This window comes from Pezoporus wallicus, unplaced genomic scaffold (genome assembly GCF_028554395.1).
Source record: "Pezoporus wallicus isolate ANWC-B61680 ecotype Strahan unplaced genomic scaffold, APGP_CSIRO_Pwel_v1 contig_6520, whole genome shotgun sequence".
Classification (NCBI taxonomy): Eukaryota; Metazoa; Chordata; class Aves; order Psittaciformes; family Psittacidae; genus Pezoporus; species Pezoporus wallicus.
In genome coordinates, this window is record NW_026636887.1 from 1707932 (window position 1) to 1728697 (window position 20766).

Consider the following 20766-nt stretch of genomic DNA (forward strand, 5'->3'; position numbering starts at 1 on the left):
AGTTACCTATGGTTTCTTTTTACTGCCATGCAGGGTAATTAATTAGTTACTTCTTACGCAGTTGTTTTTAGGTATGAAGCACATCTAGAAAATGACTGTCATTATTTGGAAATGGAAGGACTAATATCGCCCCTTCAATTATGACAGTCACAGAGATCCACAAAATATCATTATGAATTAGCAGAAGTGAAAATGCACTTAACTGCATGAAGCTATACCACAGTGGAATCCATGATTACTATTCTCCCTTTTAGTCTTTGCTCGTTTGTCTGACAGTCCTGGTGTTTGAAAAATATTGCTAAACTTCCATTAAAAATTTTGAAGTGCCGCTCTGCCAGTCTGAGTGATTTGTGTAATTCAAGAGTAAGGCTTTTTAAGGTGTCCTGGGTAGCAATTGTTGTGTTCCTAATGTAGTACCTACAGCTTCAGTGAATCTGTCTCAGCAAGTGTTTCAAAATCAGTAAGTCTATCAGTGAAATAACCATGTCAATTATTTTGAGGATAATTCTAATGCAGTTATGGTATTTATATTATGATTTCCTGTCAAGATTTCAAAAGACAAACTGTAAACAAGATCATAAATAGACATTAGCCTTACGCAAGCATTTATTATATAGTACATGTTCTTATTTCTTATATTCTCAGATTCAAATTATCATTTCTATGGGGACTTACATCTTGAGTCAACGTTTCAAGAGATTTTCCTCTGCTGATTCGCTGGCTGTTGGAACCATGTCTCAGCGACCTGAAACAATCATAATCAATTTAATGATACATCTCAAGATGAAACTTTGACCTTTATAAGATGGCCATTATAAAGCACTGCTCTCCAGCCACACAATATCTCAAATTCTTATCATTTTTTTCTTGCTAACATCAGAAGCTTATATGTTCTTCAACTGTTTTCAATCCGGTCTAACATAAGCCAATTTCTTTCTTTCTGATCTTTAAATTGATAGCTTTGTAGTTGGCAAAGGAAATGACATTTGAAATAAAAAGGCACTTTTTTCATTTATGTAGGACAATGAATTTCATTATGGTTACAATGAAGAATGTAGAATTCACTTCTTTGTACAAGTAAGTAATTGCAGTTTTTCACACGTTAGGTATTGCTCAATGATAACTCTTTTTGTTGCCTTTATTTTAACAGAATTTTAAAAACATCCTTTCTGTCCACGTTTACCTGCGTTCTTGTCGTATATGATGCTGGACACTAAGGATTGACCTTTCTTTTGCAGGCTGCCCCTCGAAGGATCCACTCAGCATGCGCTGTCTAGTGCAGGCCCTAGGAATAAATATAATGATGATGACATAGAGTTCTCAGTATAAATGGTAATTTCTGAGGTAGTGTGTTCAGACAAGTCAGCTTGGCTTTCTGGGAAGCAAGTGCACAGCTTAAAAGACAATAACAATAAACAGCAATGTACTTACCATGAAAACATATTTCCAAGGCAATGGGCCCCACTCTGCAACATAAGCAGTCATCTGATTAATCTTCTCCATGACTTAGCAAGGGCCATCTATGAGGTTTTTTTCAGTCTGTGGTAGAATTCATGGTTCCTCAAGACTTCACAAAGTGTGAAAAGGGTCAAGCAATGCACCAACTATCAGGAAAACCAGCTTCTTGGCAATAAAGAAGGGAATACTACAAGTGCAGATGTCATTTAGGACAGCTCCCTTTCACAGCTGTATTTAGCAAAATGTTTACGTATATGCTCAAGGCTTACAGCATATCTTTGGGTGTTCTTCTACATGACTGAGACCATACGTGGTTTGAAATGAAAAGCCGCACATTGCTGATATCCTGTAATATGAAATGTCTGCTCTCTGGGAATGCACTGAACTTACAACATTTTGTTGTGTGTTTTTTTTTTTCACTTGTTTGCTCATTTGTTTAATTTTGCTGTTGCTGAATTTTGGCAAACACTTTTTTTTGGCAGAAGTGAGTATTTGTTGGTTAGCAAGCGTGCTACAGCTAAACAGAGCATGCACATCTCTATTTTGATGGCTACAATGAAATGGATTTGCTCAAGAACAAGAGAGGTCTCCCCTAAAAGAGCTCATGCAAACTCTCTGATGGCTGAAAAATAAAATTTCACCATTAGAAATATATTGTAACTTTCCAGGAATGTTGAATATTTTAAATTTAAACAGTGCACATCTTATTGCTCTTTTTGTGTAATGCAATCATTCAGAGAAACACAAGACCCACTGGTAATATTTCACACTTTTTAATGAACTTAATATCCTTATTTAAAAAAAAAACAACACAAAAAACCCTCCGTGCTACTGGAGTAACCACTCTATTCACCAGTCTGCTGTCTTAAATGCTATCCTTGACAGCATGAGATGACCATGCTTGATGGCAAAAGGTGTTCCAGGCACATTCTGTCACCACTGTGATTTTGTTTTTCACTCTTCTCCACTATTTCTCATTCTTTTGCATTGAAACATGTAAATGATGTGAGTGAGGATCTAAAGTGAGATCTGGAACAAAAATGAGAAGTTTGTCAGTGTCATCACTGCCAATCATACTAACATTCTAGAAAATCACATTGTGCTTCATTTGTTATAGAAGGCATTAGGTTACGCTACACTGAACTGAAGCATCATGCCATTTAAGTAAATCACTGTATGTCCTATAAAACACAGCTCATCTTAGCTAAATCGTGTACATTTTAATACTAATAGATTTTAAGCATTATATTATGGAGGATGATACTACATGACACTGCCAGAACACCAGCAATATCATTTGAGTACCTGTGTAATTTTCTTAAAAGAAAAAAAAGAAACCCACAACATCGAAAACCAAACAGATGAAAATTACTTCCTATCTGACTCCATTAAAATGACAATCAAGCTTTTCCTAGCAGAGACAATTGCCTTTTTTTCCCTATAAATATAAATTATTGTGCTCTGCTTTTAACAACTTGAAATTATTTTCTTGACATCAAAAAGTGACTTTGTCATAAACTTTTCATGTGCATGTACAGGTTACTTGAATACCAAGTTACATGAACTCTTAGTATCCATAATAAAGGAGAACATTAAACGCTCAAACAATAAATTCTTGACCTGACTAATGCACAAGATGGCTTATTTGATTATTATTGGTATCATAAAATACACTTAGCAGTATCCTATATAGAATAGTTATGCATAAAGGATAACACTAGTAGAAAGAATTGTCTATGATCTCTGCCCACTAAATCTATATTTAGCATTTATATCCATTGCCTCATTTAATTTCTGGAAGCCCTGCAACTCCTACTGAAGTCAACAGAGAAATAATGAAACACCAGGGGATTAGCATGAAGATTGGAAATTTTTATTAAGCAACTGCAAATAAACTTACTGTGTTTTCAGAAAAAAAGACAAAAAGATTCTGTGCTGAAAAGGAGGTGGCTCCCAGCATTCTCCACTTCATGGGAGCTAGTGCCTTGATCTTCCTTGTATTCATTCTTAGCAAAAGCCATGCTTTGTTATCCTTTTGACTTAGGATTTGTTTCAGCTATTTAGACACCTAGTGTCACAGATCTTTGAGGACTTTTGAAAAAGAAGGCAGGTGCCATGAAGATTTCATAATTGCATAGTTATCAATTTCAAAGTCTACAACAGGATTTGTTTTCTTACTGTAGACACCGACACTTGCATGCTAATCCTCAGTGCCTATATGCGATCCATGTGTCCAGGCTTCCCTAACAATCAGTGGAGAATTACAATGGTTGCACAGAAAGGGCCAGTGCCACGTGCCATGCCTTGCAGTATATTTTGCTTTGCTTCCAGCTGCTGCTCCAGCAGGGTACAAGTGCTCTACAAATTTCTGTATTACCTGCCATCCTCAAGAGGATGTTTTGGACATCTTCTACCACCTCATACATTACTAGATGCCCATATGTGGACAACTGCATTGAATGCCTGTTCAGTTAATTTAATTGATGCTGTTTGGAAGGTATTCAAGTAACCATAAAGTGGGCATCTAAAGACAAAGCAGTCAGCTAAAGATCTCACTGGGCTCAACTGCCTGTACCATCTAGATCTCTGTCAGCTAGAAGACAGAAGTCATTACTTAGCTTATAGACAGACCTGGTAGTCTGGAAATGAATGTCACACCTGGGATAATCACTGTGCCACAGCATTAAAATTTAACTCTATGTGGCTTGCAAATTGGAGTTAAGAAAAAATGTTTTCTTGACTTGATACATGTTCAGGTAACTGCAGCTGGTCAGAATCTTTTGACTTTTCTTCGAACAATGCATGCAAAACTACCTGTTCTAAGCTAAAACTGTCCTTTCCATCTCCGTATATAATCTCTGTAAATATATGTTCACTTGTGGAGGAATGTGATGAAATAAGGGAGAAGAGACAGGAAATATGTCAAGCTTCTGGACTTTGTACTCACCTTGCAGAACCCTGAACGCAGTCCAGCACATGATCCAAATTTGCCTTGAAAAGCACAAATACAGTAAAATACCCTAAAAAAGAAAATCCAATCTGGTAGGTCATCAGAAAGCCAGGCTACAGGTAAAGGCCATGCAGAACAGTATGATACTGGGATACCACACTGTACTACCTGTGAGCAATTACGATGTCTGAACTTTCGAAGTCCTTCAGACTAGTTCATGCTTTGAAACCCCTGCAAATAAGGAGTGAACAGTGTTCAAGTAACATTCTTTGAGCTAATGTAAAATGTTAAGTGCTTTGATCAATACTTCAAAATACTATACCTTTAATGAATATTCGGAAGACTCTCCTTCATTCTGAGGTATGCATATGGCTCACTTTTTAGGGAGGCATCCGTTCTGCAACAAGCGTTTACTCATCTTCTTACATTCCAGTAGAACACCAATTTGCTGTTTTTCTGTATTATCTTAATGAGCGAATGCTTCTGCAGTAACTACACAGCTGCATATATTATGAGGTACTTTTGTCCTTGCTCTCCCTGAAATGTGCTCACACTGAAGTCTCAGCTGTCTGGGACACCTCAGTAAAACACTCAATTATCAGCCTCTTTCAGTGTTGTTTTCACTATTACTCTATCTTTACTAAATTTTTCTGTTCTCATTTTACTTCCATCTAACTTGGAACATATAGTTAAATGTGACAACCTAAGATTCACAGTGAATCCACCTGATAGGCATTCTGGTGTTTCCTTCTTTCATTTTATGAATTTAATTCAGTAAAGTACTGTCTGAATAGCAAGCAAAATGCATCCTCTTCATCCAGATCATTGACAAAGATTGTCCTTAGCCATGCTTTTGTTGCAATTGTATTTACAGAAACATTTTTTAGTCTTTTATGGCAGGCAGATTAGGTTCTAGTTGGGCTTTGGCCCCCCTAATTTTCTCCCTGCATAACCTCTCTTTTTTTCTATGACTTCGAGACAAGCTGGTCTTCTCCACTTCTATCCTTGAAGAATATCCAGCTTTTCTGTAGTCCTTTGCCCTTCAGGACTGCCTTCCAAGGGACTCTGTCAACCAGGATCCTAAATAAGACAATGTCTGCCCTCTGGAAGTCCAACGTGGCAGTTCTGATGACTGCCCTCCTTACTTCTCTGAGAACTGAGAGCTATCATTTCATGATTGCTTTGTCCAAGGCAGCCTCCAGCTGCCACATCACCCACAAGTCCTTCTCTGTTCACAATCAACAGGTTGAGGGGACGCCCTCCCTAGTTGGCTCCCTCACCAGCTGCGTCAGGAAGTCATCTTCCACATGTTCCTTGAACCTCCTAGACTATTTCCTCTCGGCTGTATTGTATTTCAAGTGGACATCTGCAAAGTCCTCCCGCGAGAACAAGGGTTAGCAATTGTGAAACTTCTCCCAGCTACTTACAGAATATTTCATCTGCCTCTTCATCCTGGTTGGGTGGTCTATAAAACAGGCTGCCACTGTAGTATCTTCCATGATGGCCTTCCCCTTGATTCTTATACATAAACACTCAACCCTATCATCATCAAGATGAAGGGACTGGCTATGTGGACAAGCTAAAAGCAGTGCTTGACACACTGAATGGTAGAGCATTAAACCAGAAGGACCCTGATAAACTTGAGGACTGAGTCAGCAAAAGCTTTAGGAAGCTGGACAAGGAAATGTGCAAAGTTTCACATCTGGTGAAAAATAGTTCCATGTTTCCATGCAGGCTGTGGAATGGCTGGCTGAGGAAAAGAAGTCACATTGTGCACTATGTCTGGATCTGGATGATAACTGGATAAATGTGTCCCTGCCATCAATGAGGCAAACTGATTATTACTGTATTAAGGAGGTGTGTAGCCAGCATATCAAGGGAAGTTGTTCTCATGAGCTGGAGAGGCTACACCTGAAACACACTTTTGGGTACTTCAGAAGGGATGTTAAAACACAGGAGCAGGTACAGTCAGTGGCCAGTAACACATGACCTCCAGCGAGACTTGGGAGAGGTGGGCTTGTTTACTTTGGTGAAGAGAAGGTTAAAGCATGGAGCTAAACTCTTGTTACTGTGACACCACCAGAGCAGTGACCAATGGCCAGAAACAGTGGGTGCAAAGGTTCAGACTGGGCATCAGGAAAATGCTCTCCCAAGGGTAGGGTAATGTGGTGCTTGAACCAGAGCAGTAGAAGATGAAAAGCTGGTCTGATCTAGGGTTAGCAATAGTCCTACTTGAAGTGGGCAGTTGGACAACACGGGCTCCAAAGTTCCCTTCTGACTGCCTATGGTCCTGTAATAAACAAACTAATGAGAAGGTTTGCTCATTCTTTTATGACAGGTGGTGTATTATACTACCATATTAGTGTCCAAAGGAAATTTATTCAGAGATTAATTTTATAACTTTCCTAGAAGCCCAGAGAATTTTGTTTCTTGCTCATTCTAATATTCAGAGAAGAATCACTGTATTTTGCAGAAACACTTGTATGAACACAGCCTGAATTATCTTCTAGCATATTAGTAAATTAGCACTTTCAAAAGACTTGCAAAATACTTTTTTGTGTGTTTTTTTTTTCCCCCTCCTTTTTTTTTTGGTGTTTTTTGTTGTTTTTTTTTTTTTGCCTCCAAGATGCGCTTATGGCAGTTCAGTTTCAAACATAAGATAAATGCACTTCACTAGATTCGCTATTTATGAAACTGAAAGTTCCTTTTAAGCATGAGTTATGGTATTCCCTTAGGCCCAGTACATGCACCAGACAAATCTTGACTAGAACAGTGAAAATTCTGTTCCATGCCCCTAGCATTAGTTTGCATTTTGACTACAGCATCAGCTGTAATGAAAAGCACATAAAAAGATGACCATTTTAAAAGTGTTAGTTTAAAAAACTGTCATATTTTATCATAAAATTAATTTCTGTGATTTTGGCGAGTTTGATTTTCTTATCAACACATCAGAGAACTTAAGTTATTCGTTGTATTTTATAAAATAAGGGCATAAACCCTTACGTGAGGGTGACTGAACACTGGTGCAGGTTGCCCAGAAACGCTGTGGAGTCTCCATTCTTGGAAACATTGAAAAGCTGTCTGGACATGGTTCTGAGCAACTGGCTCTGGGTGGCCCTGCTGGAGCAAAGAGGTCGGAATAGATGACCTCCAGAGGTTCCATTCAACCTCAACCATTCTGTGATTCTATGAATCATGCTTTAATAGACACCAGAATCAGGTTCTGCACTACTGATACTTTGATTACAATTTGGACTATGTAAGACTACTTTTAATTTGCTCAGTTTCTTCACCATCTTCTGCTGTTTACAACTTATCCTCAGCTCTGGAGAGAATGGACTGCTTTATCCACAACATTTTGACTAGACCTTCTTCACCCTTGCTACTTCAGAAAGCCAACGGGACTTACAAAGGTCTAGAAACCCATTCTTAGATACTGACCCCACAAGAAACGAGGGTCAGAAGAACTACAGGCACAAAACTTGCTTTTGAGATTAAAAGCAGTGCTCACAGCAAGATTGAGACAGAAGTGGGAAACGCTGATGACAGATATGCAGGAGGAATTATATTTGCTAAAAGCAGTTATTGCTGCTGAGGGAAATTCATCATAATTTTCAGAAAGAAACTGAACTCTTTGTAACTCAGAGGCACCACTAAATGTGACTGTGTTTTGAAATAGTTGTTCTGTCTGTAATACACTGTTATCTTGCTTTATTTCCCTCAGAAGGGTCAATTCCCCACCTCAGAATGAACTTACGTGGAGAGTTAAGTCTCTCTGTGCTCACACTGGCAGGGGTCATGCAAATCACCGGTTTGAGTCAAAGTACCCAGGACAGTAGTTGTTACATCCTTGATTTTGTTCCTAGGACTAACTGCACTGAGACCTTAAGGGGCAAGATGAAGGATGGTTTCCAAGCAAGGACTTTCAGAAAATAGATAGTTCTCCTGAAGTGCAGTAAGAAAGGTGCAGGAAAATGAAGAGACCTGAGACCTACATATTGATGCATAATGTAACATGAGACAAGTAGGGAAGACAACTAGGACTGAATGTATCACCCATCTCTCTGAGTGGTTGAGGGCTTCTTATGCCCTCCTTTCACCTCTTGGGGAAGAAGATGTCAACCTGCAGTTCTGTATATAAAGGGAAAAACAAGGTTTAGATAGAGGAAGATGCACGAAAGAGACACAAAGGTACCTGTGTGTAATGTAGAACTAGATGATCTCCAGAGGTCCCTTCCAACCCTAACGATTCTGTGATTCTCTGATGCTGATTCTGTTGAAACATTTAGAATTTGGCTGAAATATGATTTTTTTGAGATTTAAAAAGTGTTTGTGTGTGGAAGGTGAGAGGTGGACTTCAGCCAGAACAGACTTAAAACTCTTTTTTCAGTATGGCAATTTGATCAAGTTGTAGTTGCCTATAGACAGCTTTACTGTGTAGAGGAAATGATTTAGATAAGTGCTCTTTAATTCAGGTAGACAAAATTTAAAAAGATTCTAGAAGGAATCTTTTCAGAAGAGACATATGGAGTTCTCTCTTATTGTTCTTGGCATAAATGCCATTTTTTCTTTTGTCACATACTCTGAATAGCTGAGATTCAGCTACTTAAGGAATATACAGCATTTACAATTAAAGTAAAAATAAGAAAAAGAATATCGTATGTCTTGTGAGTTTGAGTTTTCCTGTGTTCCCTGAGCTGATTCTGAAGTTTCAGCTGTAAATTTTATCCTTTCTCCCATTTCTCTCTTTGTAAAATTCCCCTGCATCGATGCTGGCAACAGCATGGAAACACTGGCTCAGGACCATCAGGCCCATCCCTAGCAATGCTCTCTAGCAGCATGCCCACCATGGCACAATACCATGAACACGATTTTCTTATGCTGGAACAGATGTATTGGAGATGTCACAGTTCAGCACTTGTTTAACAACTTTGAGTCAACAACAAGAAAGAATAAACAGTATTTGTTCCTTTTGTTTCAGGAGGAGCATAAGACTGCCTTTTGCAAATGACTTAAAAGCATCCTCAGAAAGCATCAGAACACATATGATTCCATATTTTTCTTACTTCACAGAGGTTCCCTCCTTTTCTCTGTCTTCCTCAAAAGTTCATTGCTGATGACCCAGGAAGTACACAGAAAAGCACAGTAAATGCAGATAAAATGATCAGAAAACTTTCTTCTCCCTCTGTATTTTTTCTTCAGAGGAACTCAGGTGAATTGATGAGAGGTCTCCCTATATACAAAACTTTGGCAGAAGTCATGCTCTGAAGGACCAAGTGGAAGTCAGAGGATTGAAACTGGAATGACTGATTTCTGATTCTGTCCTGGTACCTCTGAGAACCCAGTGAAGTCCAAGCAACCGTTTGCTTGGATTCTTGTCCCACTCTGCTTCAGAATTCTCCTGAAAGAGGAAAGTGCTGTGCTGATGGAAGAATTCATTAGAATTTTGATCTTCAATTTGCAGGACTTGATTTTTTCTTCTATGCAAGAAAGAATGGAACCCCTACAGATGTCACAGGTCTTATTTATTTATTTTTTTAAATATAAAAATAGGGTATTCTCTTTGTCTGCGTGTTTTCTCTGTGGTGTAGTATAAGAAAACATGCCAACAAATTGACATTTATGTAACCCTAGAGGTGTCAACGTCGTTTCACAGTTGCAATATAACATAGAGTTTCATTACAAATGTTTTACTGAAACATTGCCACGAAGCCTGTATCTAAAAACGTATTTTTAGAAGTGTTTTTTTTTTCAGGACAAAGCGACCTGTATTTACCTATCTGTAACCGTAATGCCTGTAAAATCAAGGTACTTTCATGTAATTGAAAGAAATGCTTAAAACAGAACCCTAAGGTTTTTGGGTTTGTTTTGTGTTTTTTTTTGGTTTGTTTTTGTTTTTGTTTTTTTTTCTTTTTCTTTTAAATAGAGTACTTATGTAATGACATGATTATATATATTGTATTTATAATTGTAATTGCATTTCTCAATAACATTTTGCCATTAGAAATTGTTCACGTTTTCGTTACCATGGTTTTAAAGACAGATAAAATTTCACATTAATTTCTACAGTTTTCCTTGCACTGTATTCTCATAAGAGTATTAAGAAGTAGAGCTGTAATATTTCTCAGATAGCATGTAATCACTAGGCATTTTTCAAGAAATTTCATAATTCAGGAATCACTCTGAATTCCTAATGCACTGCTCTCCACAAAACACTGCCATACTTAATCTAATCCCACAGTTGTACTGCTCAAATCAGTTATTCCTGTTTATACTGTGTATATACCTGGGACCACTCACACATAATATTCTGGAGACACATCTGCTGTTGTGAGAGTGTAAATACAAAAGAAAGAATGATCTATAAATCGCTGGGATTGCTAATGCCAATTGTAGTCATTCTAAGGTAAAACCAATAGTGGCGTGAAAAACTGCAACTGTTACCCATATGATAACTTTAGATATGCATCTTGGAGACTTAGGCTTGCATTATTTACTTACAGTGCTGTGTACTTACTTGATATGGAATACCAGAATGAGTGATCATTATTAAAACATTCAGGAAATCCTTCTAAAGAAATCACAGTTCTCAAATCTTCATTGTACATTTCCTACTTGAAATACGATCACGTGTAGCCTCTGCTTTCCGGTGTACAACTTCTATTATGTTCATATTTATGCAAGAACTAGGCTAGAATTCTTTAGAGAACATACAAAGAGACTTTTCTTCTTTGTTAATTTGGAAGGAATAAGTGAAAAGTGCTGAAACATGATCTTTCCATGTGACACAGAACTGAAATACATACTGAAGATCAGTCTTTCCCTTGTTGCTGTTTATGCATACGATACAACCAGATTTCTCTTTGAGAAATTTATCTTTGATAATGAAGGCAATAGATGTACTACAAAGGGGTATACTATAATAAATATTATACATACAGTAACATACATGAAAAACACGGTTATGAGAAATCAGATGACAGTTAAACCAGTATGAAACCACTGCTGATTCTTACCTTAGAATTTTATTGATTGCTGTCTCTTTTTCCAGAAGGTTTCTTGCTCTGATGCTGAAAACAGATTTACGGAGCTATAAAATTAAGAAAAAGACAGTGTACTTTCAAACTGACATAAAATACAGCATGTGTATGTGACAGACCATTGAAACATTACAATGCTGAGTGTATATAAAGTTAAACACATAGTGTTCTCTATCATAAAGATATTTTTCACAGTCTGTAGCATGGGTGTCTTTTTCCCGGAAAAGGATGGTGGAAAAGATCAAAATGGTCACTTTTGAGAGCAAATTCCTTGAGGAATGTATCAGAACCTAGCCTTATTCTTGCAGGTTTTGGTCTTCGAAACCCAGACCCTTGCTAGTTCATTGCAGAAAGAAGCAGATAGTTTTGTTGACTAGAACAAGTACTATTCCTTTTATCAGAGATTTCCGTTTTTCTCTCGTTAGCCAAGTCACACTTTGTCTTAATCTTTGCTACCCCTCCTTCACTCTGGATTTTGAGTAGGCTGGATCATACCCTAGAGATGCCTTAACTATATAGCAGAGCCAGCTAACGAAGCTTAGATGTATCATTTCAGTGCCTAGAGGAGGTGAGATGAAAGTAGGTCCCTTTCCTCCCCACAATGTAGAACAAAAAATGTGGTGAGCAAAATGTGCATGTGTTTGCCTCTGGTTATGAACAGTGTTTTAGACATATTCTTGTGAACAAGACTTCCTGAATATTAAATGAAAGGACTAATACATAAAACCCAAGCACTTAATACCTAAGCAAGTGGTCAGCAAACATGGCAAATCAAAGAACAAATAACAGATGAAGAATTTAGCTGAGGAACTGCACCTGCGATGAACAGAAAGCCTCTTGCACCTTGAAAGACTGTGGACTGTTTGGAGATGGTTGTCTTGAAGCAAATGGTTGGGAAAGATTTGAGAGCTCCTAGCAATGTGTGCCCTGTTTCTGATCAATCTGAAACGGAATCTTTAAGCATGTTTCTTTAAAACTATTTCTTAGAAGTATCAGATTGGTTTAACTGATCTGTGTCTGATGTAAGGATGTAAGTCACTGCCTCAAATCCAGAGTAATTTGACAAATAATTTTGCTAGAACTCTTAAAACAGATTGATTCACAGTAAGAAGTCTTACTTGGAGAAAAACAGAAGCCTAGAAAATACCTTACAACTTGTTTATTATACTGGTTGCCCTTAACAAAATGATTACTACTTTTTAAGCCACACCTGTAGTAGCAAGCTACAATCACTTTCCTAACCCTTGCCTTTTCAAACGTGGCCTCTTTAACCTTTCTCAGGTCCTAACCTATCTCTGTACTGCCTGTGGAAGTAAGAACATAGATGATTTGAAAACATTACTATTTTAAGATTCGGTTGGGTCCTTAAAAAACCAGCAACTTGGAAACTGAAATAAAGTATGCAACACTTCAGTCTGGAAAATAAGGTACTGGAATTTCAGTTAAGATTTAAATAAATAGTAACAGAATTGTTGAATTCTGAACAGAAAAAAACAAAAAAATGGTTCCATTGCCTTGATATGGCCAACATCAAAATAAACTGGAAATCACAGTATGAGATATACCATTATATTAAATATCATGTAGGGGTAAATAATTCATATAAACATACTTATGTAGGTTTTAAGTCATTTGCAGTATCTCAGGACAGGCTTAGTGGATTTATCAGCATGGTACCTTACCATGGATTTAGATATAACTGACGATGAAAACAACGACAACTCTTTCACATCTTTTGTCTTCTGGTGTCAGTGAAATTAACGTTAGTGGATTCCCCGATAACTATTTCTCCCCTTATCAGAAAAAAAAAATCCAACCTCCAAACCAAAATATCCATCCTCTTGTAAAGCGTTAGCTAATATGTTTTTTTAGGTCTCAACTATGAACATCAAACTTATGGGAATAATGAAGGTAGAAAAACAACTGGTTTGAGGTTTTTATCCCTGTTTTAAATAATTGCTTTAGAATAACTGCAATTACATCAAACATCAGGAGAAAAAAAGAGTGCTGCCTGCTAATGTGTTATGTCAATTTATTTCTAGTAACAATTCTTTGCTTGTTAACATCTTAGAAATTGGAAAGATTTCAAACACAGGAAGCATTAATTTCCTTTCAAATTTCCAGTTATTGCTTATCTGACTTGAGAAAAAATCAAAGGCAAATAAATTTTCCAGCAATTGTCTACAGCTCCGTATCTGGCGTAGACCACTTTTGGTGTTTATAACAGGTGTCAAAACACTTTGGCATCAATTGTGTGGTCCAAGCAGGAAAATTCACCATGTCTTCAACAAGGGAACATGCCCTGGCAAAGCAGGAACAAGGAGTCTACTTCTTTTCAAAGACTTCACAGGGAGACTGGATCTTGTAATGACACATTTAGTCCTTCTTCAGGCCAAGGGTTAAAACCATCCTATTGGCAGCAAGGAAGAACATCTCGAGAAAATCTGCCAAGAGGTCTAGGCCAATGGCTAGTTGTATCTGGTACATGTGTCTATCAGGGACTGCTGAGTCCTCCCTCGAGGTAGCAAGACTAACAAAGAAGGCGGCAATGTATGTTTTGAATAAAAGCATACTGCTAAATCCCTTGCATGCCTCAGCTGGAAAAGGTTTGTTCCCCTGGTTTTGATGCCTCCAGTGAACACTCCAGTTGTCTGCTGTAAGTTTGCAAGGACAGCGCTGCATGCTGTTATTTGGCACTGCACAGCCAGAAGGGAAACACCCATGGAGCCAGAGAGAAATAGCAGGAAGGAGCCCATGCCTGGACCCACTGAGATGGTGGAGAAAAGACTGGGTTCTAGTTCCTACTCCTAAAGCTGCTCATGAATTTTACTGTTATTCCTAAACATGCCTAAATATGCTTAAGAAGTGGTGGGAATGGGAAAGGGCCTAGAACTATGGGTGTTGCACGAGGCTACTTTTGCAGAGTGCATTTATTTTTCCTGCACTTTTTTTCAGGACTAGCTGTAAAACTTGCACCTGAAACAGTACATCCTTGGGCACTGACTGGGGTCTAAACATACCCAATGGACTGAGGCTTAGGTAAAGTCTTGAAGGTTTGTTACCACCCTGTCTGCCTCTGCACTGTGACAGAATTTAGATTGGAGCCAGGTATCCAGTTCTTTAACCCAGGAGCACATGAGTATGCACAAAACCCCATACTTCGGTGCCTAGTGATCTCAGTGGTTCAAAATGGAACTGATAATACAAACCAAGCACTTCCAAGGATTACAGCTTTTCAAGATTAAGAGTGTGTCCTTCAGCAGAACCCTAGTGAGAGTATCTCAAGTTTAAAATATCCAGAAAAAGCAATACAAAATAATATTTTTAGATATGCTCAAGTGATCCATTTCTCATATTTAAAGGAGTCAGTCAAATAGCAACATGCATATGCCAATATGGATGCTGAAGAAAATCAAACATTACTGTAGATTTTAAATATATATATCCTTATTTCTATATTAGATAAATAAACCAAACTGCTTCCCATTTAATTTTCCAAATTTGCATAGCACACCAGGCAAATGCAATGGAACTGTGCAAACAGAAAATGGGGGAGATGATCAGTATTTTGTTTAATAATGTCTAGATGCCACATGCTGGCATAAAATGAGTCTGGCAATTAAAACTTGTGATACCTGCCGAGTTCTTGAATGTTGCAGAGGAAATTATTAGCAGTGTTAATGTACAAAAGACATTACTTGATCAGATGATGTGGAATTAAATAAGTACAGTATACTCTACTGAGGTTATGTTAGGGTATATCTGCTTAGCCTGCTGGGTTTTTTTATTACAGATTATAATGTAGTGTGAGGACACCCTCAGTGTATCTTTATTACCCGTTATTTATTTACTTCTTTATGCTACCTATAAGTACACTTGGTGCTGAAGTAACAGTGCCATATAGCTTTCTGCTGTAGCACGTTATTTTTTTGGCATAAGACACTGTCCTGAAATCACCTACTAGCATCCGATTACTGTTAAGTATGTTTTCAACAACACATCCTAAAGAACTCCTACAGGTTACTTTAATCTGCAAGGAACAGCTGTGACAGGTCAGCAAATTACCAATAGTATTTCCTTGATAAAAAGGATTTAGATGGAAGGCATGTGCTCCTACGAAACCATGATTAAAGCTCATGCCTTGCTTTCCACATTCGTTTGAGGTTATTTACAGAGATGTGACTGTAAACACAGAATTAGGAAATCTGCAGGTACTGCTTCTCCAACAAGTGCTGGCACCCTTCAGGGCTGCTGTTGGCAGGACAGACTTTAGGCAGACCAAATGACCCAGTTAGTGTGAACTCGACCTGAATGCTGCATCCTATGAGATCCCATTTGTCCAAAACGACAAGGATAAAGCAATAAACTACTGTAACTGCTGTAAAAGAAGCTAAATCACAGCGCATTGTTGCTCCGCAAGTGCCACCCGCTGCTTTAAAAAGGTACTGCAAACATTTTAAGTGAGTATTTATTTAGTAATATATTTCAAAAATCAGGCTTTCTACCCTGGAAAAACAAAAGCCTTGGCATAAGATTAAAAGCAAGGCAACACAGGATGATACCTTTGCTAGGTGACAGCTAATGAGTGTGGACCAATCTGACAGCCTAGGTGTACTGGCTCAGCACTGCTGACTTCATGGGAATCTGTGGCAGTTTATAACAGCTAAGATATGGCTCAGTGGCTTTACATTTCAAGAAATGCTGTTCATTGTCAAGATTTTGATAGATATGGCTAGTGACATGTGTGCAGTGCACAAACCCCAGCAAGGACTTCATAAAGTAACTGTTTTCAACTTGAGTTTGACAGAGAAGTGTATGCTATTAACAGGTAAAAACTGTGGTGACGTAGTGTATTGCTCTTGTATCAGACCACTGCAGAGTTGGCAGAAGAGACAAGTGCTGGTGGGTGTTCCGCAACTTGAGGTGAGACAAGGGGGGAAAATGGGGGGGGAAAAGTGCATGCGATATATTTTTCTGATTTTTTTTCTTTTTTAGTGTTATCTGAAAATAAGGAATTTTAGCTTAGTGTTGTTTTTTTAATGGGCAACTGCAGGACCATATGGGAATAGTCTTCTGTAGCAAGCCAGAAATTACAAGAAAAAAAAATCACCCAAAGCTTCTGTTTCAGTTCAGTATTTGTTGGATGACGATGATTTATACAGACTTGCAGACTGAACAGATTGTGAGGTATTGTACTGTTATTTAACAAGCTTCTTGGGGAAATATGAAGAGTCAACACAATAAGCAATATATAAGAGTGATTCTTTAAGAAACAGTGAAAGAGTGATTCTTTAAGAAACAGTGAGGAAATATTTGGGCAGAATCTGCTTGATCATTCTATTAAATATAGGATATTTTTGGCCCAGAAGAGTTTGCTATGTAGCCTCTCAAATGCAAATATTATTTGTTCAACAACATTCTGCCTATGTATCTTTGGCTTGAAGAGATCAGACAGTATCAAAATGAATGTGACACAAAAATGAAGAGTGATATAAGGGAAATTATCGGTAGGTACTCAACAAAATGTTCAAAAGAATTTAAGAAGGTTAAGTGACTAAAGCCTGTAGAAATCAGTGGGGAAGTTCTTAAGCCCTTTTGAAAACTTTGCTTAATGCCTACAGAATCATAAAGGGTGCAATTACAAGGTACCTCTAGAGATCACCTAATCCATTTCTCTCCCTCCAAGTAGAACTAACTATTTTAATTTGGACTTTAAAAATCTAGCCCTTGGCGAGGTTGTCCTATATAAGAAACAGGCTCACTGAACAGTGAAGAAAGTGGTCTAGCATTAGATGAGTGCCACAAGGAGTCAAAGGCTGTCCCTTCTGATCAGATGTCTAGAATGAGAAGTAGGCATAATCTCCTTAACTCTTGGGAGTCATTCACCTGAAATAGCCTTAATTCATTTTGTAGCCCTTGATTGCTGCCTCTCTCTTAAGGAAAGCCATGTTCTTCTAATTAGATGACTAGTGGTTTGGAAAATCTACGTGTCCTTTCATAACCAAAGACCTTTTTCGATTAAGTCTGAGAATGTGGACAAGGTTAATATGAGTATACTCACAAACCCCTCGAAGACTTAAAGGGGATGATAGTAGTCCATCTCAGACACGTGGGGGAACAACTCCAGGGAGGGAGAATCCCTCTCTTTTATGTCTTGTCATGCTATAGCTGGGTTTTTCCCTTTGACATATCTGAGTTTTTCACTTTCAGTGTTTTAATGGGTAGGTTTGCCATAGAATCACAGAATAGTTTGGGTTGGTAGGGACCTTTAAAGGTCATTTAGTTCCAAGTGCCCTGCAATGAGCAGGGCCATCTTCAACTAGATCAGGTCGCACAGAGTCCCATACAGGCTGACCCTGAATGTTTCCAGGGATGTCACATCTCATAGACAACTTGTTTCAGTGTTTCACCACCTTGTAGTAAAAAACGTCTTCCTTACATCCAGTCTGAATCTCCCCTCCCTTAGTTTAAAAGCACCACCCCTTGTCCTATTGCTACAGAACCTACTAAAGAGTCTGTCCCCATCTTTCTTGTAAGCTCCATTAAAGTACTGAAAGGCCACAATAAGGTCTCCTTGGAACCCTCTCTTCTTCACGCTGAACAAGCCCAACTCTCTCAGCCTGTCTTCATATGACAGGTGCTCCAGCCCTCTGATCATTTGGGCAAACTTGGATAAGTTTGTTTTCTTTTGTTTTCCATCTTTACTCAAGGCAGGAGCCAGGGAGACCTTGGGAAAAGGTAGTAAAGAGGGCTGGGTAGATTACTCATGACAGCCAACAACAGGGTGGAAGTAAGGACTCGTGGCCAAGATGATATGGGGCTGTAATACATTCTGCTGGGTGCACAGTGATGGAGGAGAAGGCTCCACTCCACACCTTGAGATGGGGATCGTGAGGCTGTAGAGAAGGGACTGCCATGGTGGGCTAGATGGAAGAGGACTGATATCAACTGAGAGTTTCAAGGTGGAAGTAACTTGGGTTGGAGGAACATGAAATAACATTATTCCTGGTTCTATAAGCATATGCATATAAATGCCTTCACTAGAACAAGGCGATCATGACTATATTCCACCAGTTCTTGTGAATGAGTCCTGTGAGTGGCTGAGGGAGACCTAAGGGCTTGGAGAAAGAGATCTGGATTCCTCAGTAGGAGCAGGAAAGGGAGAGTACAAGGCTCAAATAGAAGGACTTTCCTGTAACCCAGCCCCTCACTGTCTCTCCCCTCACCCCAAACTAATGCATGCTCTTTTCTGTTAGACTACAACATCCCTAAAAACTTTGGCATGACTGTATTTTATTTGCTTGAAGAAATAGGAGGAGTATGATCAGCCCTTTGTGTTTTAATGCATACTCACAGCCTTTGTATCAAACCCTTGAAATCTTTTAGTGCAAAACTGATGAAATAGAAAGCTAATGCCAGAAAGAAGAGTAAAACTATGGTAGTTTTTGGAAATGACGAAGTATCCAGTTACCAGCCTACTTTCTGTCAGAAATTAATTGAAGATTGGTCTTTTTCAGGCAGAATTTTGATCGTACTATGTGAAAGCATAAGTGACAAAGCGAGTTAAAATCATCAGAAGCCAGGGACAAACCATAACAAGAACAGAATCTTGTTCTATTGCAGCTCTGTCTTCTCTGCTCTGAAAGCAAACATGGCCAGAAAAGTTAAACATTATCAGCTGAAATATGTATGTGGTAAATACTTAATGAGAAAGTGTCTTTTTCTATAAATTGATTATTTAGACACAGAGGCAGGGACATTGTTACATATGTATTTTATCTGAAAATAAACAAGACCTTTAAAGAATGCAGAAAAGAGGTCTCCTGCTTAATTTTCAGAAAACCAGAAATACCTCACTGCATTTACATATATTAATTAGAAAGGTATGATGAGAACAGACATGGGGCAAAAATAATCTTTGAGAATCAAGACTGTAATGAGCAGTAAAATGCTGCATCCACAGTCATTCTCATTCCAGCAGATAGATTGTTTTAATGACTTCCCTGAATGTTATAGCTAGATAGAGTCTGTAAACACCTGTGAATGACATAAATAGGTAAGACTGATGCACTTGGCTGTGTTTAATTAACAAGCGGTATGTGGAATCTGAATTTGTATGACAGAGTTCTACTCAGATACTCAGTAAAGGGAGATTAAGATAAAAAACCAAATTATTTTTGTTTATACTTAAACACAAAGTTCCTCAAGAATTATTTCAGAAAAAAATGCAGTATTTAGTATTGTTTAAAAATAAATAATCTTTTCTACTTGGAATTCATGTGCAATTACACTTTATTAGTTTCTGCTATAGTCAAAATTAATGTAATAAAATTACTTTTTCAAATTACTTGGAGAAAAGGATATAATCAGGAACACAACAGAATGATATTGTGCTTTTTATGACAAAATTTTGCTTTGCATATTAGAATGCCCAAAACAAAGTTTAGAAAAGGCTGATTAGAATCACAGAATCATAGAACAGTTAGGGTTGGAAAGGACTTTAAGATCATCTAGTTCCAACCCCCCTGCCATGGGCAGGGACACCTCACACTAAACCATGTCACCCAAGGCTTCGTCCAGCCTGGCCTTGAACACTGCCAGGGATGGAGCATTCACAGCCTCCCTGGGCAACCCATTCCAGTGCCTCACCACCCTCACAGTAAAGAACTTCTTCCTTATACCCAATCTAAACTTCACCTGTTTAAGTTTTAACATATTACCCCTTGTCCTATCATTACAGTCCCTAATGAAGATTAATTTGGGATATAAGTTTATTACAACAAAAAGCAGAAATTCTGCAAGTCATAATTTATGAATAAATATTTTACCCTTGGTTCTTTTTAAAGAAGGAAAAAAATACAAATAAAGTTTATGAGTATGTCTTCATCTGAAAGATATCTTAGGACACCCTGTCTTCTGTTACTGAAAGCTATGCCTGGATTTGTGTAAAGTGTTTGACACTGTCCCACACAACATCCTTGTCTCTAAATTGGAGAGACATCGATTTGATGGATGGACCACTCAGTGGATAAAGACCTGGCTGGATGGCCGCACACAAAGAGTTGTGGTCAATGGCTCAATGTCCGGCTGGAGACCATAACGAGTGGTGTCCCTCAGGGATCGGTGTTGGGACCGGTCTTGTTCAACATCTTTGTCGCTGACATGGACAGTGGGATTGAGTGCGCCCTCAGCAAGTTTGCTGATGACACCAAGCTGTGTGGTTTGGTTGATACCCTGGAGGGAAGGAATGCCATCCAGAGGGACCTTGACACGCTTGTGAGGTGGGCTGATGCCAACCTCATGAAGTTTAACCATGCC

At 38.4% G+C, this 20766-nt stretch overlaps 1 protein-coding gene across 1 annotated transcript in view; it reads right to left on the reverse strand.

Moving 5' to 3' along the window:
• Positions 1-20766, reverse strand: part of NALCN (sodium leak channel, non-selective) — a 232873-nt gene that overhangs the window by 33708 nt on the left and 178399 nt on the right. The window contains exons 18-20 of the mRNA XM_057402107.1: positions 11425-11498; positions 1184-1285; positions 676-745 (exon numbers count right to left, since the gene is read on the reverse strand). Of these exons, the coding sequence (XP_057258090.1) occupies positions 676-745; positions 1184-1285; positions 11425-11498 (246 nt within the window). The remainder of the gene's footprint in view (positions 1-675; positions 746-1183; positions 1286-11424; positions 11499-20766) is intronic.